The sequence below is a fragment of the Mesoplodon mirus genome (genome assembly GCF_964341445.2).
Source record: "Mesoplodon mirus genome assembly, chromosome: 7".
Lineage (NCBI taxonomy): Eukaryota > Metazoa > Chordata > Mammalia > Artiodactyla > Ziphiidae > Mesoplodon > Mesoplodon mirus.
The window spans coordinates 3,538,491-3,565,924 of NC_138983.1; the positions used below are offsets into that span (position 1 = coordinate 3,538,491).

Below are 27,434 nucleotides of genomic sequence, written 5' to 3' on the forward strand. Positions count from 1 at the left end.
TCAAAAATGCACGACATCCAACTTAAAGAGAGATCCTTAAGGGTAGGACATGTAGCCTAACAAAGAGTTTTCAATGGTGGGAAGAGTCAAGATCCTCTTAACGTGACCACACCTGGACTGCAGACTGATTTCCCTCCCACCCCCGTGATGGGCAAGCCCTGGGCACTGGCTGTGAAGTGGAGCAGACCTAAGAAGCACGGCTAATGAGTGTTCTAAGAGAAGCAAAACTACAGAAACATCTCCTTACTGCTTTCTTTGGGTATTTCTCCATCGAAACTAGTTTTTTTTTAATTTGTTTTGTTTCGTTTTTTGCGGTACGCGGGCCTCTCACTGTCGTGGACTCTCCCGTTGCACAGCACAGGCTCCGGACGCGCAGGCTCAGCGGCCATGGCTCACGGGCCCAGCTGCTCCGCGGCATGTGGGATCTTCCCGGACCGGGGCACGAACCCATGTCCCCTGCATCGGCAGGCGGACTCCCAACCACTGCGCCACCAGGGAAGCCCTCGACACTTGTTTTTAAAGGCCTAAGTGGAATCAATGAAACGAGTTGTCATAAAACACCTGCAGCTTATGCATCATGCATGACTCTGTTTCCAAAATCTTTCAGATACTCAAGGCTCGCTTGGCTTTGGTCAGACAAAAATGGAATGTGAGATGAGAAAAGCACTCTGTGGTTTTAAATGTCACACTTAAGTTAACCCTGAGAACTAGGACATGCAGGAAATAAGGCTGCTCCTAAGTTAAACTGGAATATGAGCAAGCACAGGTTCTAAAGAGGGAAACACACAATGACCCGACAGCTATGCCGGCAGAAACAAGCCGGAATGCATTCATCCACATAAACAAAACATGTGCCATTCAGAAAGGGAGCCCGTCAGCCCTGGAGGGACAGTCGGGACAGGAATGAAAACCGAGGCCATGGTCAGCAGTGTCCACCCAACAGGGCCCAAGTAGGGTGGTGGCAGTCACCAGGCTTGCTGCGTCCCCAGACCTGATGGCACGAACACCTTCGTGGTGGTGAGGGTGGGAGACATCACCTAGTGAGCTCAGGGGTCCGTGCTGTCGTCCTCGTGCCGCCTGCAGTGGCCCTTTGTGAGCAGCCACCTGCACCCACCCTGCCACCCACTAGTGCCCGGCCGTTTCCCTGGGGATCCACTTTCAGCCCTCCAGCTTGGGTGTTCCCACCCCTGTGTCACACTGAACCCGGATGTGACTCAGGACTTGGCTTGAGCTATCACAGAGGCCATGAATCTGGAAGGACACAGCCCTGGGAGCCTTGTGTGACCACGTGGGAAGAGCAGGACACCAAGCCTGCACAGAGGAAGCGGAGCTGAGGAACGCGCGCGCGCACACCGCCACCAGCACGAGTGCCTCTGCTCTGCCACTTGCTCTGGCCCTCCGGCCTCACCTCAGCTCGAAACAGAGCCCAGCTGCCGCTGCTCCACCAGTGGCTCCTAGAAAGGCACCTCCTGCAAGAGCTGCTGTTCCGGCTGCCCAGTGTGTGCCCAGGGCTGCGGCGGCACAGGGGCATCGGACAAGTGTGGCTGCCGTGCCTGATGTCGGGGGGAGCCTGATGCCGGGGGAGCCTGATGCCGGGGAGCCTGATGCTGGGGGGGGCGCCTGCTCCCAGACGTACCCAGAGCCGTGATTATGAATCTGCATTAAAAACCTTTTTTCACACTTCCCTAACTCCCTTGCTACATTCTCGTTTCTATGGAACGTGTGAATAAAATTTGCTGACTAAAAAAAAAATTAAAAAGCACCCACACCCATACACATGCATGCGAGCACACGCACACCCCCGGGTCTCCTCCTTCGGGTCCAGGTCTGGGTTGCCCTCGGCCGCCCCATCCCTGGACTCCACAGGTGAGCCTACGCAGCTCCACGCTGTTTCCGACAATCGGCCCGGTGCCTGTGGCAGCAGAGGCTTCCGGGGCCCGGCTCCCCGTATGTACTGATGAGAGGGCGCCTCTGGTCTCCAGAACCGAGGGCACGAACACCTGGTCACCCTCTGGAGGACACCTGACCCTACACTCTCATCGTCCAGCCTTTTTAGTCTGTCCATCCATTCCTATAACAGAATTTCCATATGACGACACTGGCTCCAATCAGTCGGCCTGGAGCGGGAGATACGACAGCTGCGGTCAGTTCTCAGTAGGAGTACAGCTTACCCTCGTACTCTGTATTGGCAGTGGAAAATTTTGCTTCAGTACTTTATTGAAAGAAAGCAATAAATAATACTGTGATAAAAATAGTTCAAAAGTAGACTGTACATACTTTGTTACATAATCAGGAAGTTCACAAAAGATGAATAGAAAAACAGAACGGTAACAGTGAACTGTACAGGTAAATTAAAGGCAGAGCCCAAATGTAAAAAGACACGCCATCTCTGTCTACCGGTACATCAGCTGCGTAATAAATAATGCACCATGATCTGAACACATCTCTTGCTGGCTTTTTAATATGCCATTTAAAAAGTAAAAGTTACATTTGCTACTTATACAATCCAAAATGGCTATATCGTCAAAATCTAAAAATGTACGACTAGGTCCATTCTTTAAACATGTTTACAGACAAATGTAAAAGGATGATTTACATCAGAAAAATAAGGCCTTGATTAGAGCTGCACTACATTATTTTCAGGATCTCGTGCCTTCACCTTCCGCGTGCACCAGTGTCTCCTCAGTGAGTGCAGTGCTTCGTGATTGGTCCTCTAAGAGTCGGCGCCCTTGACCCGGCTTCCCAGGAGGGGGGCGGGGAAGGGGGCGGGCGCGGCGGGCTGCGGGCTGCGGGGGGGGGGGGGGGGAGGGCCCAGGCCCCACCCCCCCACCGGAGTCGCTCTTCCCCCAGCTCGCGGCTTCTGCCAGTCACCCAAGACGAGGTATCCGGATCCACAGAGACCAGGCTATGGAAGAGTTCACCGGTCCTACGAGATTTTCATAGTGTTCTAATGATCCTTTCAGTCCAAACTTGATTAGAAGCTGATATTTAACACCCCGTATTTTTAATCTCTTCACGCTACAGAGTAAAGCATTTCTTGCTAGAAAAAGTATAGCTAAGGTCAGTCATTAAAATACAACAATTGCTTGAAAGTAAGTTGGCTTCTTTCAAAATGATTGTTGTAGGGCTAGGTTACACTTCGTAAAGGATATGCACACTGTGTCATGATGATTTTACAAACGCAGTAAAATCCTTTTCTCTGTCATGGTTTATCATTAAAAAATTAAACAAGAATAATTACAATAAATGCATAATTTACAAAAGCCCTATATTTGTTCATAGGATTTATACATACAAGCATTACAGTACATTCCTTTGAAAGACTAAAATCAGATATAAGAACATGAATTGATCTGAAAGGATATTTATAGCCTGGATATACATGAAAAAGTAAGTAACTATATAAATGAAGTCATAAGTTTACATAAATATAAGAAACATTAAATTCTAAAATATTTTCTCTATGGTATTCATGAATTTTTCGCTAATTAAAAACTCTGTAATAAAATATCTTAGGGTCCATATAACAAGTATTAACAGATTAAAGATTCCATTGAGCTCAAAATGTAGTCTTCGCTGGATTCAAAATGCTGCATAATCATCTGTAGAAGTAGTGTGGGTAAACTGGAAAATAAAATAAAAGCAAACGAGTCAGTCTTGAGACAGCTTCAAGTGCCCGAGCTCCTACCCCTCCACGACCCCCCCAAGCCCTGCCTTCTGTGCTTTGGCTGCTTTTAGAATTTAGGTAAGTATCAAGGACCAAGCAGATCAAGGAGAGAATTCCTTGACTTTCTTCCGACATACATCTAAAGGCTGCTAATAAGAAAACCAATCATGCGTTCCAGCTGAGACCTGACAACAGAACCCTGAGAGCAGCGAGGGGAGGGCTGGGCTCCCGGGCCCACACCCACCCAGAGCACCGCCTGCAAAGCAAGGGTGGCCCCTCAGCAGCGGCCGACCCCGAGATGCCAGCGCAGTTTCGTTTTAAAGACGGGCCTCTGGACTGAGAGGCACACGGCGGTGCAGCCTCGTGAACCCTGATGCTTTGGGGCTTGTTCCCTTCGAGAATGTGCACGCAGGACACGGTGCTCCAGCACCGCTGACACGGGAGCGACGCCAGCACGCGGGGCGACGCGAGGGAGGCCCGGGCCGTGCACGGACCACTCCCGGCGGCAGCTAAGCGCCAAGGTCACCTTCCGCTCTCCTGCCGCCCCGCCCCCCCGACGCTCCGGCGCCAGGGCGTGGCCTCCGCGCACCTGCGGGGCCGGGGCCGCCCTGTACTCACCCGCGGGGGCTCAGCAGGAGTAAGTCCTGACTGCAGCGGAGTCCAGCCTCTGCGCTCCCGCCACGCTGCCTGGTCCGACAAGCACGGGAGGAAGCGTGCAAACACAGCGTGCGGTTAGTGGTGGGACGCCACACGGGGGCACGAGGACGGACACGCACTCACATCCACAGCGGCCACCTCCTGAGGGCTCTGGGGGAAACCTCTAGAGGGGGAGGGGCGGACGAGCCGGAGAAACGGAGCCTAAGGGCCACCACGTGAGGGCTCCCTTCACCTCCGCCACCCTGGGGGGCACGGGGAGGTCACGCTACAGCAGCAGCCACAGTCCAATGACAGAGAAACGCCTGCACGGTGGGTGACGACTACTCAGCGTGACCGCGTGGTCCCTCCCGAAACCCTCTAGATTCAGAGAGCGCCTGGACTTCTCTTTCGCTGTATCTGCGAGGACGGTGGTCGGGCAATAGTAACAGCGGCCACGTAACGGGTCCCGCGAAGGGGCCTGAAGCCCGGCACCCATGGTCTGGAGGCCCCGCGCTCTGCTGCCCCAGGGGGACCCGCCTGCTCTCTCTCCCCGGGGAGCCTTCCCCAGCGGCTTCGACAGTGGGCAGAGGGCAGAGGACGGAGACTTAGCTAACAAAGCGGAAGCCCAGTGTCAGTTTCCACCCGAAAGGATGTCACCACTGACGGTTTTTTTCTTGTCAAGAAACAGGCTGCAGGGCCCAACAGGTAAGCCCTCACCCCGCTTCAAACTGAGTAAGAAATTTCCATAACCCCTAGCAGAAATCCGCTGCTCCCAATTCAACATTTTTGGTTTCCCCACAGGTCCACCAGGAACATATGTGACCAGTATTTGGCCGCGGTTCCAGGACGGGCTTAATTAAGACAGCTGGCGCTCCTGATCGGAGCAGATTTTTTTTTTTAAAGCCACTGATTTGGACGTTCTATTTTACTTTATTTATTTATATTTGGCCACGCCACGTGGCACACCGGATCTTAGCTCCCGACCAGGGATCGAACCCGCGGCCCCTGCATTGGAAGCGTGGCGCCTTAACCACTGGACCACCAAGGAGGTCCCACAGATTATCTTTCTAAATCCTTCTGATGCTAAGAACCCCAGAGACCTGCTGCACTTTGCCTTCAAGAGCCATGAAAACAACCCACTTTAATAGTTTATGCCTTCCTTATCACACAAGCGTAAAAAGTCATCTCCCACATGATATAATGCCTACACCTCTTTCTAGGAGTATTTTTAATTTATCAAAACTCTAATGTTAACATCACTGTGAGCATTTAACAGCAAAATGCGATTTATAACGACGAGAATGGAAATGAAGCAGTGAGGTAAATAAGAAAGCACTCATTTAGACTATCCAATAAATTGAAGGCCAAGCTACGGTTAAAATCTGTAAAAATGGGGCTTCCCTGGTGGTGCAGTGGTTGAGAGTCCGCCTGCCGATGCAGGGGACACGGGTCCGTGCCCCGGTCCGGGAAGATCCCACATGCCGCGGAGCGGCTGGGCCCGTGAGCCATGGCCGCCGAGCCTGCGCGTCCGGAGCCTGCGCTCCGCAAGGGGAGAGGCCACAGCGGTGGGAGGCCCGCGTACCGCAAAAAAAAAAAAAATCTGTAAAAATGAACTGCATGCTCCTTGAAGAAAAATGCTATTTAAAAAAAAAAAAAAAGTTGCTGGGTTCCCCCTGGGTTCCCCGCCCCCCGGGTTAAGCACATTATTGAATTCCGGCACCGAGATGCAGCTTTTTAATAAAAATGATGCCCTGTAAGCCACCCTCACTGAAGTGTCCAGCTTATTTAGCAAAAGGCTTCCCTAAATGTACTTTGCTCTGGTTTTCATACAGGCAAGTGAGAGTAAAAGTTACAAACCTACGCATGGGAAGGGCTGATCACAGGAGAAAACTGCGAAGCCCGTCAGCACACTTCGAAAACCCCTCGCTCTCCTGCAGCCCTGCCAGGGCAGGCGTGGGGACGGCCTGAGTGACAGCAGCACCGCAGCGGCCCTAAGGGCTCCGCCCTCACGGGACTGAGGACGCGCCAGGCACTTTCCTGAGCCGTGACCCGCTCTGTGAATCACTTGTGTAACCAGCACAGCCAGCCGGGGAGGAGGGCACCCGAGACGACCCCTTCCCAGATGCGAAAGTGAGGCGCCGTGCTCAAGGCGCCTCCTAGGCCGCAGAGCCAGACTCGGACCCAGGCCACCTGCCTCTCGAGTTTGCTGCCGAGTGGGGACACAGCACCGCTGGGAGCCCACCCTTAGCTAGCGGCGCTCTCCGGCAGAGCGGTTGTCCAAGGGAAGGGCGGAGCTGGCTGTGAAAGGACTACGGGCCCAGCCGTGCTCGGGCGATGACTCCTCTCGGCCTCACCTTCTTCCTTCTCCCCGGCCTTCTACAGCGTGCAAGGGACAAATAACAGTGAGGACGGAGGGAGGACAGGAAGGTGGGGGTTATTTCAAATGGACTCAGTCATCCTTCTAGCGTGAAGAGGAGTCGAGGGGGAACTGGGCGGGGTCTGAAGCTACTACGCTCTTTTATGAAACAGCTTCTGAGCGCTGCCTGCCACACACACATCGTTACGAGCATGGGTGTCGATCTAACGCTCCGAGAACACACACGATTCTCAGTTTTATTAGTTAGAAGAGTATGCTAATATTCAACCAGACAAGAACTTAAGAATTAAGACTGTATTACTGTTAAACTTTTATAAACAGATGTTAGGATTAATTTTAAACATTTACACCTGGGCATGCAACAGTACTCAAGTGCCTTGTCACACATTAAGTAGGCCATTCTAGATCATTATTAACGTTCCAGTCCCAGAGCTGCTCAAGCCGCCTACAAGCGGCTGCGGCAGCACTGCGTCACCTACCGTCCAGCTGCATCTTCTTTGGCTGCACAGAGGGCGAGGACAGAGAGGACGGGACCCGGAAGTTGGCGGGGAGAGTCTCTGCTGACCCAGCAGCTAAGCCACGAACATCCTTTGGTCTAAATTTTTTTCTCCAAGAAGGTGCTCTCCTAAAGCTTTTATCATCATCCTGGTGAATTAAAGGACAGAAAACAAGACAGATTTAAAAATAAGGGACAAAACCATAAAGTTACCAGCCCTTTAAGATGACTGAGCTTGTTACCGCATCTTTATTTCACCCCGTTCATGACAACCATGTGATCAGCTGGGAACTGTGGAGAGCGGCCGGGGACCCGGTACCACTGACGCTGGGACCCTAACTGAGCATCAAGCAGGACCGCCTGGGCCGCCCGGGTGTACGTTCCTCCTGGCAATTACCAGGCTTCACTTCTTATCTTGAAGGAATCACCTTCTTGCTATATAAGATAACACGTTTTTATTTGTCTTTAAAAACAGTTTTCGAGCTGTAAACAATTCTGTCTCATGCTGGGACGGAGCCAGCAAATGCTGCTTTAGGCGCCCTTCTACTCTCTTTGTCAAACTCAAGTCTCCTTAACGTCCAATGAAGAGAATAACAGTAGTGTGGGAATAAATGAGTCACGGTTTTGTGTAAGGGGAAATTAATATTTTGTGCTTTTCAATATACTTATGAAACAGTCCCCCAAAGCACAGGGGCTCTGGATGAGGGTAAGACATCCGGCTGGTCGCCAAAACACAACTTAGACTCCATTCCTAAGCTGAAACCAGTGTTTTACGATATAAAAAAAATACTTTTGAGGGGTATCAAAAGTTAAATAGTGAAAATTAAAAAAAAATACAAACCCCTATCTTACTGAAGACATTCATTTTTAAAAATTAATTTTATTTATTTATTTATTTATGGCCATGCTGGGCCTTTGTTGCTGCCCACGGGCTTTCCCTAGTTGCGGCGAGCAGGGGCTACTCTTTGTTGTGGTGTGCGGGCTTCTTTTGTCGTGGAGCACGGGTTCTAGGCGCACGGGCTTCAGTAGCTGTGGCACGCGGGCTCTAGAGTGCAGGCTCAGTAGTTGTGGCGCACGGGCTTAGCTGCTCCGTGGCATGTGGGATCTTCCCGGACCAGGGCTCGAACCCGTGTCCCCTGCATTGGCAGGCGGATTCTTAACCACTGTGCCACCAGGGAAGTCCAAAGATATTAATTTTTTAATAGCTCATTTGTTAATAAATTTTTAAGAGCAAAGCTTAACCTGTAAAGTAAAACTGTCTCCACATTTAGAAGAAATACCCTGACTACATGGTTCATACAAGTATGATAAGATAATGACTTTTAAAGTTGCATTAATGTAAATTAAGCTGAAAACTTACTTCATCGAACCTTCTGTCGGTCCCCATGACCAAAAGGTTGTTAAACTCTCTTTCCAAGACAGCACGAGCCTGAAATCAGAAAACAACACCACCCTACAGCTTTCAACAATCTCATTTGAATATCAGCATATCCGGACTGTTTTTTAGACCAAGACTTTAAAAACAAAACAAAACAAAAAAACTCAAACTCTGATAGTATTTTAAATCAGGGGTTTAACATGGAGTCCATGGATGGCCTTTTGGGGAGAGGGATCCATGACCTCTTGGAAATTATATACAAAAGTGTGCTCTGTGGGTTGGTGCTGGTGGGAAGATCGGGGGTACTGGCAAAAGATATACAATCTTCCGCAGAAGAATAAAAAAATTTCTTCATTCTCAAATGAGCCCACAAGTCAACAAGGGCAATTACACGTAGAAACAAAATTAATAAGACCTTCATCTGACACACAAAGAGTATTTCTCTTTCCACGGAAGAACTAAATCTTGATACACGTCACTCTTACCAGAGTACTGACTTGAATGAAAGTTCCCCTTATTTTGTTTACCGTAAGACTCTCATGCTTCCAACGGAAAATGAAAAGTCAATAGGCAAAAATACTGAGGAATGTAGCGTTACAGATTTTGAACTATTATATGACGGATTTGGTATGGAATGAGATTACTAGTGGTCTGAGATGTTGTTAAGTTTGGTCTCCATTCAGATAGGCAGCTACATGTCTGCCTGGGGAGAACGGACCACACACTGCGCCCATGAAGGCCCGGCGTCTGGGCTGTACCTGTGTGTTCTGCGTAGGGATCTGTAACAAGAGGGCCAGTGCGCTGAAGTCGAAGGTTTCGTCTAAGGCCAGAAGGGCGCCGTGCACACCGCTCTCTACGAGATTGTTTGCGTATTCCTTGAGACCAATGGAGAGGATCCAGCGAATCACTCGATCGTTGCTCCAAACAAGCACATCTGCAGATGAATAAAAACAGTTTTAAAAGTGGCCTCAGAAAAGCTGTGTTCATCACGTATACCCTGCAGGCATGGCGGAAAGATCCCTACTGTGAAGCTGACCCTTCAGTTCCTGACAAAAGCTGGGAGACACCGCTAGGCGGGCAGCCAACCCCTACTGCACTGAGACGCTGATGGCTTGGCCCTTCTCCACTCCAGTGGAGACTGTCCCATGAGAACTCATTCTTCAAGGGAACCCAAGAGGAATGAAGTTATTACGTACACTTAGTTTCTAGAGAATAGAAAACGAGGATCTGGGGATCAGAAACAGAAGGACACACAAGGATGTGAATGCCCACCAGGTACGAACACGTTTCAGATACAGACTTGAGAGTCTTTTGTGTGTGTGTGTGTGGTACGCGGGCCTCTCACTGCTGTGGCCTCTCCCGTTGCGGAGCACAGGCTCCAGACGCGCAGGCTCAGCGGCCATGGCTCAGGGGCCCAGCCGCTCTGCGGCATGTGGGATCTTCCCGGACCGGGGCACGAACCCGTGTCCCCTGCATCGGCAGGCGGACTCTCAACCACTGCGCCACCAGGGAAGTCCCTTGAGAGTCTTTTTTTTTTTTTTTTTTTTGCAGTACGCGGGCCTCTCACCGTTGTGGCCTCTCCCCTTGCGGAGCACAGGCTCCGAACGCGCAGGCTCAGCGGCCATGGCTCACGGGCCCAGCCGCTCCGCGGCATGTGGGATCTTCCCGGACCGGGGCACAAACCCGTGTCCCCTGCATCGGCAGGCGGACTCTCAACCACTGCGCCACCAGGGAAGCCCCCTTGAGGGTCTTTTGATGTACTTTCTTCCCATCCCAAGGAGGAGCTGGCACCGTATCTGGACACCTTGCTCAATTCAGCATCAACCTCTCACTTACAATCGTGAAGCGTTTTTTCTTGAAGCCATTTTTGTTGTCTCTCTTTTGTTAAAAAGAGAGAAACTTAAAGATATTCTCCAGCATATTAGAGATTTGGGGGGAAGATTTCATATTAAGCCAAGTCATAAATGATTAAGTCTGCGCTAGCAGAGAGCTAAAAAGAGCCACTCTGTACAAACACATCCAGATGATCACCGATTACTTGCAAAGACAGCTTCTGTCAACCGTAAAAAGATTTAAGCCATTTAAACCATACAGAAAACAGATGAAACAAGATTTACAGATTTCATTTCCAATGCCCTTTTCTGGATAAAGGTATAGAATATATAAATGTTGGTTTCTGGCTTTTCTCATGATTCAGATTAACTCAATCACGCCTCAACTATCTTTCAAATGGGCTGTCTCCCCAACCCTATTTTCACCTTTAGTTTCCTTCTTCGTAAAAGCTGGGGATGAAACCAGCACTTACGCTCACAGTGCTGTGGTAAGGATTGAGTAACGTGACCTGTGAAAGCGCCTGGACTTGTTCCGTGAGTCTGACTATGATTACTACTATTAATATTATTAGATTTATTTTCTGAAAATTCTGGGAGGTTTTACGTGGAGCTTAATCACTAACACCTTATTTAAAAGCACTCTATCATACCTGATCATTGAGAGGCACACAGAGTGAGAAGCTCCCCCTCGGAGACAAGCATCTGACACCTCCCAGTTGGACAGCCCACGTCCTCCCAGGCCTCCGCACCCGCCTTCTAACTGAAACGCCTCTGCCCTCCTCCCTGGCTAAGCGGCTCCCACTGCGCCTTCAAGGCCCGCTCCCTCCAGCCTGGGAGGAGGGCCACGCGCTGCTCTCCTCAAGTCCTTTGACAAATGGCCAGAGCAGCATTTTTCACACTTAAATCAAATGAGTGAACAGCAGGTCTCGTTCTTTTCGGCTCTGGAATTATCTACAGTGTGTAGCAGCATTTCTGAGTGAAACAGGACACGTGTCATAGTAACAGGAAATCTCTAGAGTCATGGGAAGAATGTTTACCTTGAGACACTGAACCTACAGACTGAGCACAAGGACATAGGCACAAGTGCTCTGGCCACAGAGGAGGATCTGAAAAACACTCCCTCCTCTGTAATGATGTCAGACACGTTCTCTCCACTTAAAGCGTTTCCTGATTTTTTTCTTTAAAACAGGAAACCACTGAGGCTGCTAGTACACTGGGAAGCAAGAAACACGACTGTACTAGCCTTTTAGTTCATTCTGGCTTTCTTCTCTTTTTCTTTCCAGTTCTTTCCGGTCATAATTTAACCTTCGCAGGCACATAATTCCACACTGGAAACTGTTTCTATTTCCAAGAGAAAAAGAAAAAAAAGAAAAAATTTAGACCTGGCAACGGTCAAACATCTCTCAGCCAATTAGCAAGAACTTGCGGCAACTAACCTGTGAAAACTATCAACCATTTTCAGTTGCCCGCGAAGGTCTTTCTTGGTCAAGTGGTCCAGCATCCGTGCGTCCACGAGGCACTCCATGAAGTAGCTCCGGTACTGCGGGAGGCCCAGGCTGGGCAGCCACTCGTTGCCGATCCACTCGTGGTTCATGTCCCCGTATGCCAGTGTCTGCTTTCAATAATCAAGGATGATCAGCTCAGAAAAAAACCCAAGAAAGCAGCCACAAGGACCATTTATATCATCTTTAAACTGGATTTTTAATCTGTTACATATTTTCAAAGGCTAATAAGCTAACGACAACGTGGTTGCTTGTAATTTCAAAATAACTTGATCTCTTATTTACTACCTTGTAAATTTGCTGGCAAAATTTTATACAAACGGAATTATGCCATTAAAACTCTATGACTCTCTTGTGTGTATAAATTTAACCTATTTAACAACCACGATAAAATTATAACTGACTACACATTACTTTTCTGAAATAGCTTTTATACATAATAATACATCAACAAAGAATGATCACGACTCATGAACAAGTTTGAAGGATCAATCTAACTCTACTCATTAACAATATCTCTGGCTGTCTTTAATTTTATATTTAACACACTGTTTTCCAAATTTCCTTAACAAAGCATCTGTTAATTTCCAAGTCAGTCCAGTGAATTAAAAAATAGTTTTAAAAGAAGCGATAAGCAAAGCAGTAACTGACAGGCTGAAAGGAGAAAGAGACAAACACACGATTATAGTCAGAGACCTCAACCCTCCTCTCTCAATTATTCAATAACTGATTGAACGAGGAAGCCAAAACAGACAACCAACCAACCCCAGTAAGGATACAGAAGCCTTAAACAACGCTATCAACCAACCTAACCTAATTGACATTTTATGTAACACTCCATCCAACAGCACGATACATTCTTTTCAAGGGGATATGGAACACTCTTCAAGACAGACAAATCTCAGCATACTTAAAGTGACTGAAATCATACAAAGTATGTTCTCTGACCTCAACAGAATTAAATTAGGAATGAATGAAGCAGAAAGAAGAAAATAAATGAGCAGAAATCAATGAAATGGAAACCAGAAAAACAGAAAGTAAAACAATGAAACTAAAATCAGTTTCTTCATAGATATCAATAAAATTGACTAACCAGAGTGACCAAGAAAAAAGAGAAGACATAAACCACCAATGTCAAGGATGAAAGAGGGGACATCAGTATTATAGATCCTATAGACATTGAAAGGATAGCAACAAGGGTAAACTGTGACCAACTTTAAGCAACTTACATAAAATAGTCTAATTCCTAGAAAGATACAATTTATGAAAGCCACTCAGTAAGAAACAGATAAGCTGAATCTATTAAAACTCGAATTTGTAGTTATAAACCTTCCTACCCACCCATACATGCACACACATAAAATCTCTACGCTAAATGGCTTCACTAGTGAATCCTATCAAGCATTTATGAAAAAAATATCAATTCTACACAAACTATTCCAAAATAGTGAAGAAAAAAATGCCTAACTCATTCTACGAGGCCAGAATTATCTTGATACCTAAACCAGAGAAACATATAATAAGAAAACTACAAACCAATATCCCTCAGAGACACGGATGCAGAATTCCTTAATGAAGTATCAGGAAATCAATAATCAATTAAACAAACAGGATATCATGACAAGTAGGGTTTATCCCAAGAACGTAAGGTTGGGTCAACATTTGAAAAACCAATGAAATTCACTGTATCAATGGACTGAAAAGAAAAACCACAATATCATCTCGAAAGACAAAGAAAAGGCATATGACAATACTCGTCATTTATATACGGAAATCTCAGCAATCTAGTAATGGAAGAAAACTGCCTCAACCTCATATAAAGAGCATCTACAAAAAACGGAGAGCTGACAACATACAATGCATTCTCCCTAAGATCAGGAACAAAGCAAGGATGTCTGCTCTCGCAACTTTTATTCAACACTGTATTGGAACTCCTAGCCACTGTAACAAGATAAGAAAAAATAAGTCAAATCATATGAATTGGAAAAGCAATAAAACGGTATTTGCAGATAACCTGGTTATTAATGTCGAAAATGAATCTGCAAAACAGTTACAAGAATAAAAATGAGTTTATTAGCAAAGTTGCAGGATACAAGGTCAACATATAAAAATGCACAATACTTGTAAATACTAGAAATAAACTGGAAATTGAAATTTTAAAAAATACCACTTATTATAACATCATCAAAACCCATGAAATCCTCAGGGATAAATCTAACAGAATACGTGCAAGGTCTGCACAATGAAAAATAAACACATTATATGTATATACACACATACCAAAGAAAGGTACTTGATGTTCTTCAGTCCAAGAAGACTAAGGTATATTCAGAGGAATTCTGTACATTATGGAATCCCTGGAAATAGTATCTCTCGACTACCACCATGGTCCGTCTCAAGAATATGGCCTCTAATCTATTATTAATACCAACGAAGCTGGAAGGAATGACTCAGACTCCAGCAAGAACACTCAAATTCTATTAAAAAAAAAAGTTTCTAATAGAAAAAAAAATTCTATAAATAGTCATGAGTGGAGATAAACATCAAACATATTTGGGACATCATCACAATATCATGTTTCTTCACTCTTTCAAACCCAACTCTCATCTCATAAGCCTGACACTTACAGCATGAATATCTGGTATTATTTTCTTGCTTGCGGATTATGTGTTCTTAAAGAGACACAAGATGCAAAGACATTTCTAAACAGAGAATTCCGTGGAAGCAGAAGCTTCCGTATCTTTGTCTACTCCTTAGGTACTCTAGTCACACCTAAATGGTCGATAATATAGGTTTCTGGGAAAATCAGGCTCAATCCCAGGGAGACCCACACCTCCTAGGCTGTCATCGCAGCCTCTGAAAAAAAGCACACAATGGGGCTCTCTCATGATCAGAGAACATTTGGGATAGAAGAGACTCTATAGGGTCTATTTTTCCATCCCTGAAATGATCACAAATACAAATCAGTTTTCTGAACTCTGTACAAGGTGAGAGTGATGGCACAGATGCGGCTGTCCGGTTCGATCCTGTACCACCAGTGGGCAGTGTAGTCTCGCGCGGACAGCTGGGTGATGCTACTTGCTAAATGAAGGCATCCAAGGCTTTGACAACACCTTGATGTCTTCTTCCCCTGAGTGCCCAAGGGCATCTCAGACCTCCCCTTGGGTTAGGAGCTGGTCACTGTGCTAATACCACAGAGAATACGCACTGTACGCCATCTGCCCCTGGCAGCTTCGCGGACAGCAGGAAGCCTCTTTGCTTTCCTCTCCTCTAGGAGAGGGGTGGAGTGAAAGCGGTCCTTGCTTACGCTGAGGACCGAACGCTGGCAATTCTGGTGTCATCGGCAAGGCTCATCCTTGTTTAAATTTCCGTTGCGAAAAGCAAACGTCCAGCTTATTTAATTTACACTTTGTGCCCCATGACGCAGGGAACTTTATATTCAAGTGCTCACCAAGTTCTGCTTCTTAGTGTAAAATATACTGATGTTTAAGTGATTATGAAATGCACTCTTTCAAATTCACTGATAGTCATTAGTGACTAGGTTAAAAAATTAATGAGGATATTTATCTGGAGTAGTGGCACAGAATACCTAAATGGTAGCGGGGGGGAGCTCACAGTATCATATTATAGCTTTTCCTCTTCTGTTAAAAAGTGATATAATTGGCTTTATTTCAGGAGTACAAATAGAAGGAAGCAGGTGTTTCAACCAACAACCTGTGATCAGGAAAATTCTGATTTAAAATTCCTTTGACTTTTCGGTTAAACAGTTATCCTCTCAAGGTCCGTGAACAGGTGCCACTAGTGAGTGCCTCAGAGAAACTCCAGCCACACCCGGCAGGCTTCAACTTGTGCGAGTCACAGGGCAATGTCAGTGGGATCACACGTAGGGAAATCACTGTTTTTAATCAACGGGTCTCAAAGTAAAGCTGCAAAACAGCTGTGACAGAGCTTTTCTAGAGCTGAACTGGGGACCTAACAATTCAACACGTACGTTAAGCGAGAATGGGCTCAGTTTCTGAGAATCCCATCAGTAAGAAAGCCTTTGGAACAACACTGTATTTAGGACACTCTGTAGACAGAGGTAGAGTCTCTACGGCAACTCTTGTGTTGGAAATTTATTAGAACACGATTTTCTCATCAGTAGATCTTGTAACTAACGCTACCCCCACCAGGGACTGAAATACATCATCTCAGGAGCTGCCAAAGCCACAGGGCTTTGTAGGAAAGACCATGTGTCAAACAAAGTAATTTACTCTAATGAGAATGAACTACCAGGGCACCACACAAGAAATGTTCAAAATTGTCCATGAGACGTACTCTTTAATCCTGTGCTTTCTTTGGCTAATGCTTTCAAATCATTAACAATATTCTACGTCAAGAAGTTAAAAACGTCAAGAAAAGTAAATTACAAGTTTTCATACTCCAATTCTTTTTGTTGCTGTACATATAGTGAAGAATACATTATAGAAAGTCTCCAACCTGAGCCCAGCTTCCCTCCTCATCTTCCTGATGTTACGTGGTTAGGGATGCAAAAGAACATAACTGTTAGTGTTGGTGAGCTTAGTAATCCACGCAAATTAACTTTGCAGGGAGCTGCAGCTTAACTGGGTGAAAAGGGTCAAAGAATCAAAGCATCATGCAAAACTCATGCAAAACCAACAATTCGCATGTCTCATGCAAGGAGCGGACTTCCCACGGCAAGCACACCCGGAAGAGGAGAAAACCAGGGCCAGAGGGCTGAACTGAGGGCTCCCCTAAAGAAGACAGCAATTAAGTCTATTCTACATGGAGCAAGTCTACCAACTTTAAGTTCCTGAAAAAAATATAAAATAAGATGAAATATGGATTGTGCTTCACACATTTAACTAATACCTAAAGGAAATACTTAACCAGAACAATCGAACGTAAAACGACATTTCTGTTTTCCACAGAAAGGCCAAGAACGGCGCCAACCTGAGGTGGGGCTGCCCGGGGAAGGGCTGGGGTGGGGGGTGAGCACGGGGCGGGACTGACCGTCTGGGGCGTGGCCGTGAGCGTCTCCATCTCCTCGTGTGTTAACCAGACATTTCCTGTGGTCTAGGGGCACCCCGTGACCGGCCACATCCAGGGCAAGGGCAGCGGTGACAGAGGGGAAAGGCGGCAGACACGTCAGCCAGGGCACGGGAGGGGAGCGGGTGGGGCAGAGGCCGTCCCCACCCACCTCCCCGTCCGAGATGCCCACAGCGAGACACGGGCGGGCGCTCGGCCCTTCTGCTGGCAGGACCCCGCCTTCTTAAGGAGGACAGCCCTACAGCTTCCTGTGCCACGCTGACACCTGAGCTCTGGGGGATCTAAAGAGCCGTTAAGCCATTGTATTTGAGACGGTCTCACCTAGTCAAAGCACAACAAAGAACAGGACGGAAGTCCGGCTTTGGGCTCTGGGGAGACGCATCTGAGCAGGCGCCGGCCGGTGACCGGGCCTCTGTCAGAGGCGGGGCGCAGGGCCACCAGCGTCCCAGTGACGGCACCGCCGGGCGTCCCCGCAGCCCCGAGACGGCCGAGACTCCGTGGGCGGTGGCCCCGCCTAACGGTGGGCAGGTTCCTCACGGGAGGCCTGTTCATCTTCACCGTCCATTAAACTCAACTCATAAGACGCTCCCTTTACCGAGATACTTGATAAAAACTGCGGGAAACCCCCCAGCACCTTCATTTCTGAAAAGGCGACTCTGGCGAAACACCTGGGCACAGGGCAGATCAGATACACTGAGATCACACGCACCTGTGCAAGAGGTGAGGACATAGGCTACTGTCATCACCACGACACTCCCACTGAGAAACAACAGAAGACAAGCGAACAGAAAAGCTTTCACGCTTTTCGTGTAAAGTAACCGTGAGCCCTGAATCAGGTGTTGACCTGCTACTCAGAGGACGTACGTCTGTGAGGCTTAGTTTCCACACCGGTTTTTCTCTCCGGAGTAGGCAGACTGAAAGCAGAGTGGGAACTGAGCTGGTGTACAGAGTCTGCCCTTGAGAAATGAAGAGCTGGCCCACCCTGATCTCCCAATTATAATTCACCGTTTCATTACGTTAGTTTTTGACTTTTTCAATGGGAGGACCCTCTTAAAGGACTTCCAAGGTCTTCCCACGTGGAGCAAAACTGGATGAGCACAAACACTACTTGGAGTACACCTGCAGGTTTATGGACTCTTAAAATCCCAGGGTCTACAGCTCCCAAAATGGAAAGCGCCAACAGGCTGAACAAGTCAAACAAGGGAACCACTGCTTACAACGCAACCGGGGGTCTAACCTTTTTCTCCTTCACTTTCTTTAAATTCATAGTTAAATTTGTGATGATTACTTTTTTACATTTTCAAAAACTCCCATTTCTATATTACAATGCCATGTAGCCAAGCTGTTATAAAAGTATTTAATGACGTATCTTTTAACAAGCCAATTGCAGCAAATTAAAAGTTGTCATGTCTTTGAATGCTAAACCTTTAAACCGGAACACTGGATGTGTTTATAAAGAACTGCGGATGCAACACGCATAGGGGATGAACTCTTTGTACGGAAACATACCGTTCTTGACGTAGGAGGGGCTGACGGACTTGTCAGGGACATGATCTCCTGAATCGCCAGCCTCAGCTTCAGCCGGTGCAGAGGGTTGCTGATGCCGATCTCGCGCTGGATCTCCGTGTCCGACAGGGCGGACATGATGGCCCCGCTCTTCACGTTGGCTCGGCAAGCAGCCACGTACCAGGCCGGCATCCCGACCCAGAGCTGGAGACGGGAGACACGGGGGCCAGAAGGTTATGCGTGGCGTACGGACGGGCTCGTACACTCGGCCAGGATTCAGAGAGGGGCATACGCACCTCCAGCCAGACGACAACAGTCGGCCCGTCCCACTGTGCAAAGGGTAAGCCTTGTCTCCGGGCTTCTTCGAGCAATTCATGCCTACAGGTGACAGATGTTCAGACCTTCAAGAGCCACACTACACACAGGCAAAGCGTCCTCTTTATAAAGTTCACCAAAGTGTGATGCCACACATCTCATCATCGTCCTTCAACCTTCTAGACCATCCACTGAAGGGTAGTTTGGAACACATCACACTGAACGCCTGAGTAATGAAATGCTGAAAGACCCTCCACGATTCTCTACAGAATCGTCTCCTTCCAGGAGTAAAGAATTACTACCAACTTTAAAAGACCCAGCAGAGGGCTTCCCTGGTGGCGCAGTGGTTGGGAGTCCGCCTGCTGATGCAGGGGACACGGGTTCGTGCCCCGGTCCGGGAGGATGCCACATGCTGCGGAGCAGCTGGGCCTGTGAGCCATGGCCGCTGAGCTTGCGCGTCTGGAACCTGTGCTCCACAACGGGAGAGGCCACAACAGTGAGAGGCCCGCGTACCGCAAAACAAAACAAAACAAAAGTCCCAGCAGAGTCTTCATATCCAAGGTAGGATATTCAACACAAAACATAATCACTCATCCCTTTCTAAACAAGGAGGACAAATCTGCAGGAAGAGGAAACCATACCTAGGTCTGCACAGAGGAGTCTGCCTCAGAGAGCTTCAGGAATGCTCAACATTTCACAACAAAAAACACAGAGAACAATGCAGACTTTTAACACTAATAACGCTCTAATATAGCTAGCAAGGAAAGGGCTGGATTTTGGCTGTTTCTATTCTGCACTGCTATTTAGCTAAGTAGGTATTTGCTAAATTAAGATATTGTGTCATCTTTTTTTGGGGGGGTTATTTAATTAATTTATTTTTTGGCCACTCTGCACGTCTTGTGGGATCTTAGTCCCCCAACCAGGGACTGAACCTGGCCACCTCAGTGAAAGCGCGGAGTCCTAAACATGGACCGCCAGGGAACTCCCTAAAGAAACATAGCGGCTTTTCATTATATTCAAGTAGCATTAGACTTAAGACTGTGAAGTCTATGTACAATTAAAGCTCAAAGTGTTTCACATAAAATTTCAAGTAAGTGTTCCTTTAAGTCAACCTTAGGTTTCCTGGGAATAGTAAATACTGTATTATCCAGGAATAATTATACCAGAGAACACAACATGTATCTTAATAGCTCAAGCGGAGTAAAAAAAAACAGTAAACTTTTAAAATTAAATCAAACAAAGCTATTCATAAATTAACAACGGAGTCCACACGAGACTGTGATCATCTTGACACAGGATCCCGAGGCTGGAAGGAGCAATGGGGGCAGGAAGGGCCTTGTCGGGCAGCGTGAGCCGTCAGCCGCTGGATCAAACGCTGCCTCCTGTTCCCTCAAGATGACGCCTCCGCAAAGACAGCAGCTACACCTTATGTAAACATTCACGGGAGCCACACAAGCCTCTGAGCGATGCAAACAAGGCCTGGGCAGGTCAGCCAGGGACAGCCCGAGCTCCAGAGTGTGGCCCCCGGACCGCCAGGCCGGCCGGGGGGCGGTGGGGAGGCACCTGCCAGGCCGGGGGCTTCCAGAACCCCGCGCTCTGAAGGGAGCCAAACAGGTACTGAATCCTTGGCACTTTGCCAGAGACTTCATTTTTTAATATGCAACAGATATTCACTGTAGACAAGAAATTCAGGGTTAAAAAGGGCCCACCGATTCCATTACCCGGAGACTGGTGCACACTGCTCTGACTCTTTTCCAGGCGAGAGTCGTTCGCTTTCATAAAAAGCCTTTTCTACTATGGATGCATTTCTGGGATTTTAGAGCTCTGGTCCAGTGCCCTGATGACACTGGGATACGGCGACGGAGGCAGGACAACGCGGCTGAGAGACGCGGGAAGGCAGCGAGAGGGCGAGGCGGCCCACGGCCTGGGAGCACGAGCCCCCTCCTCCCCGAGGTGCCCGTCCCCCGCAGGCGGGCATCAGCGGCAGGGCCCCCACTCCCGCCCCGCCCGCCAGTGGGGCACAGGAACAAATCACCGCTCCTCTCCCACCTCATCCAGGCACCCACTTCTGCCTGCTGCCGACAGAACCCGCGACTGCTCCGAACGAAATGCCTGCCACGTGCCCTGGGATTCTCTGTTTCTACTCTCTCCTGTTTCCAGTTCTTCTCAACTGGAAATGCTCACGCTCCCCTCGGTGGAGGCCCACCTGCTCCCGCGACTGCTTTTCTCCGGCACACTCTTCTGCACCACAGGGCTCTTGGCTGCCTTACGACCAACTGCTGAAATTTTATCTGTTTGAGATCTGGGGACTGCCAGGGCACACACAGTTTTGTCTCCCTCACTGACTCCCATCATATACAGTCTGAGAAACCAGGGGATGAAAGCAGCTATTTGGAGACTATTTGGGAAGCTATCGATAAATCCTCTGCCAGAAGGAGAACACCTGGTCTCTGGTAATGGAATATCGGTAACAAAAGGCCAGGAGAAAAAGACTTTATGACAAAAAATGGTATTTAAAAAACTGTTGAGTGGCAGAATAAAATCTGTTCAGTCCTTCACTTAGGAACAAATGTGTTTCTTTAAAAAAAAGTACCGACATCAAGAACAAAGAAATAGATAAATGCGAAGTAGAGCCTACCAACTCGCCCATTCACTCACATGACCACTTTCTAATAATCAACAGAACCGTCTTTTTTCCTTCTTTACTACAGCTACCAAAATAAGCATGACAGGCATTTAGTCCTCAGCTAAGTTAACTGCAAGGGAAGGAGGTATTCCTTCACAGGTCAATCTTCTAGAAAACAAGAAATCTTCTGGTCATTAGCTCCCAAGCCTGAAACACGAGCACTAAGGTGACAGGACTCCAAATGCCTTAAATCTACCCAAAGCATCCAGCTCTGTTCTGAAGAAGCTGAGCTACAAGCCAGTATCCTGCGGGAATGAGGCGTATGCCATCTGCCGGGATCCTGCGGCCCCAAGCCACAGTCCAGAAGCAAACAGAGGACTCGCTCCGTTTCTGCTGGGATTGATTTCCTTCCTCTGCATCACTCTCTGCTGTCACTGTCTCACTCTCATCTGTGACCTCAGTTTACAGAGAGGACTGGGGACACGAGCCCAAGGGGGCTGCCTCCCCTGCGGGCCAGCTGGGACGAGGTCAGCACTGTGCCCACCCGGCTCGGGCCATGCGTGGGGGGCTACTCGGCTGGGACTTGATCTGCCCCCTCAAGGATCAAATTCTAGACCCCAAGTGAGACTTATTAAATACCTGCTCTAGTAGTCGACTGATGTGGCACACTTCCTAACCTCAGAGTTAGAGTCACAGGAGACAGACGTTCAGAAATACGCTGAATTCTATGGGAAACGGACACGCCTATGAGAGAAAGGTCATGTCACGTGTGAATGACAACATGCGTTTTAAATGAGGACAGAAGCACCATGGTCGAGCTGTCTTTCGGAACACGACGGTTGTGTGAGCTTCTCCTGATCACATACCGTAGGAGCGGCATCCTCCAGACAACAGACAGGGCCTCATTTCTCCGAGACTGACACTCTGCACACCCCGGCACCTCCTACAAAGGCTCACTGGGCTTCACTTCGCCAGCGCAGCCGCCCGGGCGGGAGGACTGCGGTGCTGCTTCCCGTCAAAAGCAGTGCAGCTCCGAGCCAGTAGCTGGCGATGGGCAACGCGGAAGGTTTCAGGACACACACAGCACAGCAAACCCCACGACTCAGCTTCCCCTGTGAGCGCACGACAGCGTCGACCAAGGGGAGGTGGACAGACAGCATTTAAAGCACCAGGTCCTTATGAACGGGGTCAAGTTCAAGCGCCGTTGGGCAAGTGCCCGCACACGGGGAGCCCGTCTGGAGCCCAGGCCACCGCGATGACGGTCAGGGACGCCGGCCTCCACGACAGCTGCAGCCTCCACGCCTCACCGAGCACGTCCAGCACCAAGTATGCCCGCCGTGCTCTCTCACGTAGCTTTCCTGAAACCTGCGAGTCTCGTCTTCACCAAATCCTGAAAATTCTCTAAAAACGTGGAAGCACTGGGCGTGTCAACGTAGCAGTTAAAAGAGCACCTCTGAGGGCCTCCCTGGTGGCGCAGTGGTTGAGAGTCCGCCTGCCGATGCAGGGGACACGGGTTCGTGCCCCGGTCCGGGAGGATCCCATATGCCGCGGAGCGGCTGGGCCCGTGAGCCATGGCCGCTGAGCCTGCGCGTCCGGAGCCTGTGCTCCGCAACGGGAGAGGCCACAGCAGTGAGAGGCCCGCGTACCGCAAAAATAAAAAAAAAAAAAAAAAGAGCACCTCTGAGATGAACTGGGGCTTGATAAAAAGAAAATATTTCTGACAAGCGTGGTTTGATTCCGCCATCGATAATGCCATAAACATTAAACTATATTCAAACAGTATCTTTTCCGGAAAGCTAAAATATGTTTTTCACATTTATAAATAAAGCATTCTCCCTAAAGTCAACTGTATCTCTGGTTAACTGACAGGACTAAAATTGCCCACTGTAGTCAGAAAACCTTCGGACCCTGCATTGTTCTCTAAGTTGCCAGTACATGTTAGAACTTGCCGCGCGGGACGATACAGCGGAGAACAAACTGCCCGTGCACTCTCAGCCATGGTAACACGGAGTCAGAAGTTCAGCCTGAGCACCCTAGCTCCAGAGGAACCTGCCTAGCAGACACACACACCAGTGCACGGAACTTCATCATACGCCGGGCAAGTAACCCAGCGACGTCTGCCACATGCAGCCCACCACCCAAGCTTCCTCCTGAGGATTACAAGACAAATGGAGAAAACACAGTGGAAAACTACGTTTGACGCTACGTGAAACAGCAACGCTCAGGAGCAGAGGGTGGGAGGGCTGGGCGGCACGGCCACAACCCCTCCTGGTCTCTAGCAGCTGAGCGGGAGGGTGTGAAATGAAACGCCCCAGCAGAATCTAGGGCACAGAAATGTCCTGGCATGACTCCAGGAGGGCAAAAGGCTCTGACGTTAAGTCCCCATAAGCGAACGGCAATTACCAGAGTTCGGGTACAACACTCTCTGTTCAAAGACAGCAACACTCAAATCAGCTTTTGCTGTTGAGTGGTTTCTACAGATTTCTACTTCCAGGGAAGCAAAGACCAAGTATTCCTACGGTGTCGTAAGCAATGACCGAAAGGATAGCATTTCCCCCGGAACACAATCAACACTATGCCAGGCAAGATAACTGTGATTTCTGAGAAGAGAGCTAAAATGAGGCAGATTTCACAAAAGAAAAATCAACAGGCAACCTGAGGGGCTAAAGGCAAACTGGCCTCTCGTGGAGAGGGTCCCCATGGGCTCAAGGGTGGTCCTGGAGTCAGTGCCTACAGGCCCCGGATTCCAGACCAGTGTTGGTTTCTCAAGGTGCTTGACAGTGGCCGGATGACCTTCCCCATCATCAGATTTATCACAGAGCCCACCCAGCTTCCCCCATCTCAAGGGCCAGTATCACCACCGTATCACCACCTTCCCCACTCTCAGGTTCGTGCTCACCTGAGACTACAAAGCGTTCCGTCTTATTTCCCACTTGTCAGTTCACTGGGACAGTCTCCGCCTAACCAGGTCATCTACTTAGCGCTGGTTTGGGATGTGGTCACCCGACACACAACCTGTCCTGGGCCAGAAAACGTCTCTGGACCCAGAGACACGTGCACACGCTATGTGCCTCTGTGCCTGATCCTGGGGCATCACAATGCCCGAGCTCCTTTGTAGAAAACCATCCCTACTGTTATTGCTTATTTTCAGAATCAGGACAACTCAGAATTAAAATTTATTAAGATTGCAAAACTGAGAGTCTGTTTAAGATAAAAATACAAAATCTACCAGAGGAGGGAAAAAACGGGCAACATGGTAAGTGACAACTTCCTGACTGATCGCTAGTGTGAGCAGCAAATGCCAAGTCCCCGTAGTAGCTGCAGTTACACGTGCGTCTTCCCCAGTGCTGGCACTGTTTAAGGAGCCTCGTGTACATATACGTAGATGTATCTGTACAGCTAATGCTCGTAAAGGCCCCATGGGGTATGTACTTCTACGACTCCCATCTCACAGATGAGAAAACTGAAGCACAGGAAAGCCAAGTTTCCCAACGCCCCAAAGCTGACTTGTGCAGGAGCCGGCATTCAGATAACGAACGCTCTGTGGCTGAGCACGACTCGGCACCGCGACATGTCCTCGCCAGAGAACTCTCCAAAATGGACTAGGAACCCATGTGTGAGTCCTTCCTAAATTCACAGGTGTTCTAAGTCCTCCGGGAAGTACAGTTTAATAAAGGCTTTGGGTTAAGCTTTCAGAAGATAGTATATATACAGAGCTGGATATCACATTTAATCAATAAACATTAGTTAAAAATCAGGAACAACTGAAAACTGTTCAGTGAGATCGACAAACAACGAAAACCTTACTTTTTTTGAAGTTTACGATTTTTTTCAGCCTGTCCTCCCAATTTGCTGAGTCCCAAGGCATCTTGAGATGAGTTTTCTGTCTCTGAAATAATAGCTACGAGGAAGCAGAGTGGTCGAAACATTGAGAGAAAATCAACACGGCTGAGTTAGGTGTTTCTGTAAACAGGTGGAGGAGTTTTTGTAGGGAGAGTGAAGAAAATTCTAAAGGTGAACTTTCCGACCAGACGGCACACGCGCGCGCGCGCGCGCGCGCACACACACACACACACACACACGAAAACGCTCAAGAGGCAGGAAGACTGACGCCTGGGAGACGCTGAGCTGCTCAAGGCAGGTGGACGTTACCCGTGCTCTCTGGGCCGTGTGTGGACCCACTGGGGAAACAGACCCGGGAGAACACCCAGCTCGTGTGAGAGGAAGCACGCGGCGGCACGGAGAGGCGGAGGGGCGCACAGAGGTGCGCGTGCAGCCCCCTGCCCGCTCTGAACACTGAAGGGTTGGCTGGAAACCACCCACCTTGTCCCAGCGATTCCTTGCCAAGGGCTCCAGGTCGGCCCTTCTCTTTCTTGCCGAACAAGCGGCCGATAGAGGATTTGATGCCCTTCTTCTTGGGGGCTTTGTGCAGCGAGTCCTGGCTGCTGTTGCTACTGCTGGGGTTGCTCGCGGGGCCGTCCTGCGAGCCTGTCGAGCTTTGGGGACAGAAAATGACCTTTAGCAGGGGGCCTCGCGCAACCACACCCCCTACAACGCTCGCTCCCCACGCCACGCGGCAGACGGGGCTCCTCGCGGACCGCGCCACGCACAAGAGGTGCAGGCCCCCCACCATGGACAGCTGCTCCCGAGAGGCCGGGACTCTCTGACGTGAGCTCTCCTCCCAAGTGGGAGGGGCCCGACTCTAGACCACCCAGTGCAGAGGGCGCTCCGAGCCCCTCAAGGTAACGGCCCGGCAGGTGCAGACGCCCCTGGGGCCGGGGCAGGAGAGCGATGGTCACCGTGCAGGGGCGCTGGAGAGATGACCACATGTGCCCTGCATAGAGTGCTGCCTGGCTCGGGACAGGAGCTCAGCAGGTGGTGGTCTGAACAAGGCCAGGGTCACAGAACCGCGACTGACGGTCTCCTGAGAGGAGGCACTGGGGGGAGCGTGGAAGGATGGGGTGGGACACCGCACAGCTCGGAAAGGACAAGAGCGCATCCGAGAGCCACGGAACGTCCTACGGAGGGGTAACGCTCAGAAACACAGCCCGCGCCGGGCGGAGGCTCCGGCCGGAATAGGAAGAAAGTTCCCAAAGGAGTTAATCTGTAGAATCTGAAGAAACGAGGTGTTTCTAAAATTGCTGATATCACTTAACTCTTTTCTTGCCAAGCTGACTCTGTCCAAACAGAAGGCACCTCCTGCCGGATTTCACTACAGCGCCCAGAGCAGGGGTCGGCACCCTAAAGTCTGTCACTTAAACAAACACGCTGAACTGAGTGGTATTTCTTTAAAATCATCATTCTGACTTGTTTTTCAAGAGAAGATGAACAGATTTCCTGAGAGTGGAAGGAGGAGAGCAGGTCCCTTACTTGCGTGCGTCCCTGATGTCCTCGTGGCTGGCTGTGTGCAGTGCCCCTGTGTGCAGCCGGTCCAGCCGAAGGGACCGCGGGGAGGAGGGGGGCGAGGTTTCACATTTGATGGTCGTCTTGTCGTCTCGTACCTCTTCTCGGGAAGCTGGCAGCTGAGGGATTGAGATAAGTGTAAAATTAGGTGACAACAGACTGTGACGGATAAAGGAAATCACGGAGGCTTTACATTATAACCAGAAACTTATTTGAAAACCTATTAGCTATGCTTTCTGCCAGTACAAAAAGGCTTGATCTAGCCTAATGCCATCTTAAAGGGCTGTCTTGTTCATGAGAAGCAAGGCTGTCAGCAGAGGGAGCAGAGAGCGGAGCCGACTCCCGCCGGCCTGCCCCCGCATGAGCGTGGAGACCTGGACAGCAGCCTCCCCATGGCCTGCTGTCCCTAGAATCCAGGCCACCCGGACAGCCCCGCAGGGGCAGCAGAGAGCTGAGCCCCGCCTGAAGCCACCACCATAAACCATGCATGGCATTAACCGCCGCGATGAAGAGGACGACTGTATTTATCTCCTGATGCCGTTCAACAGAAACGCTAGCAAGGGTAAGACACCTCTCCGGCAAACCTGTCCAGACCTTTCTGTTTGAGAGGAAAAAAGCAATAGCTTGCTCTAGGTCTTCATCAAAAG

At 49.1% G+C, this 27,434-nt stretch overlaps 1 protein-coding gene across 4 annotated transcripts in view; it reads right to left on the reverse strand.

Annotated features, from left to right (window-relative positions):
* Positions 1-2,199: 2,199 nt before the first annotated feature.
* The window catches only part of PPFIA1 (PTPRF interacting protein alpha 1), a gene marked incomplete at its 3' end in the record, with an annotated part of 89,786 nt that continues 64,551 nt past the window's right edge, over positions 2,200-27,434 (reverse strand). For 2 of the 4 annotated variants that reach the window (XM_082628794.1, XM_082628792.1), the window contains 12 exons: positions 26,755-26,906; positions 25,708-25,880; positions 25,192-25,285; positions 18,740-18,821; positions 18,447-18,647; positions 11,823-11,998; positions 11,630-11,727; positions 9,313-9,488; positions 8,537-8,605; positions 7,160-7,325; positions 4,286-4,354; positions 2,200-3,624 (listed from right to left, as the gene is read on the reverse strand). In XM_082628794.1, coding sequence (XP_082484920.1) covers positions 4,296-4,354; positions 7,160-7,325; positions 8,537-8,605; positions 9,313-9,488; positions 11,630-11,727; positions 11,823-11,998; positions 18,447-18,647; positions 18,740-18,821; positions 25,192-25,285; positions 25,708-25,880; positions 26,755-26,906 — 1,446 coding nt within the window. Of the gene's footprint in view, positions 3,625-4,285; positions 4,355-7,151; positions 7,326-8,536; positions 8,606-9,312; positions 9,489-11,629; positions 11,728-11,822; positions 11,999-18,446; positions 18,648-18,739; positions 18,822-25,191; positions 25,286-25,707; positions 25,881-26,754; positions 26,907-27,434 lie in introns of those variants that run through there. The other 2 variants (XM_082628793.1, XM_082628795.1) reach the window with 2 other exon arrangements.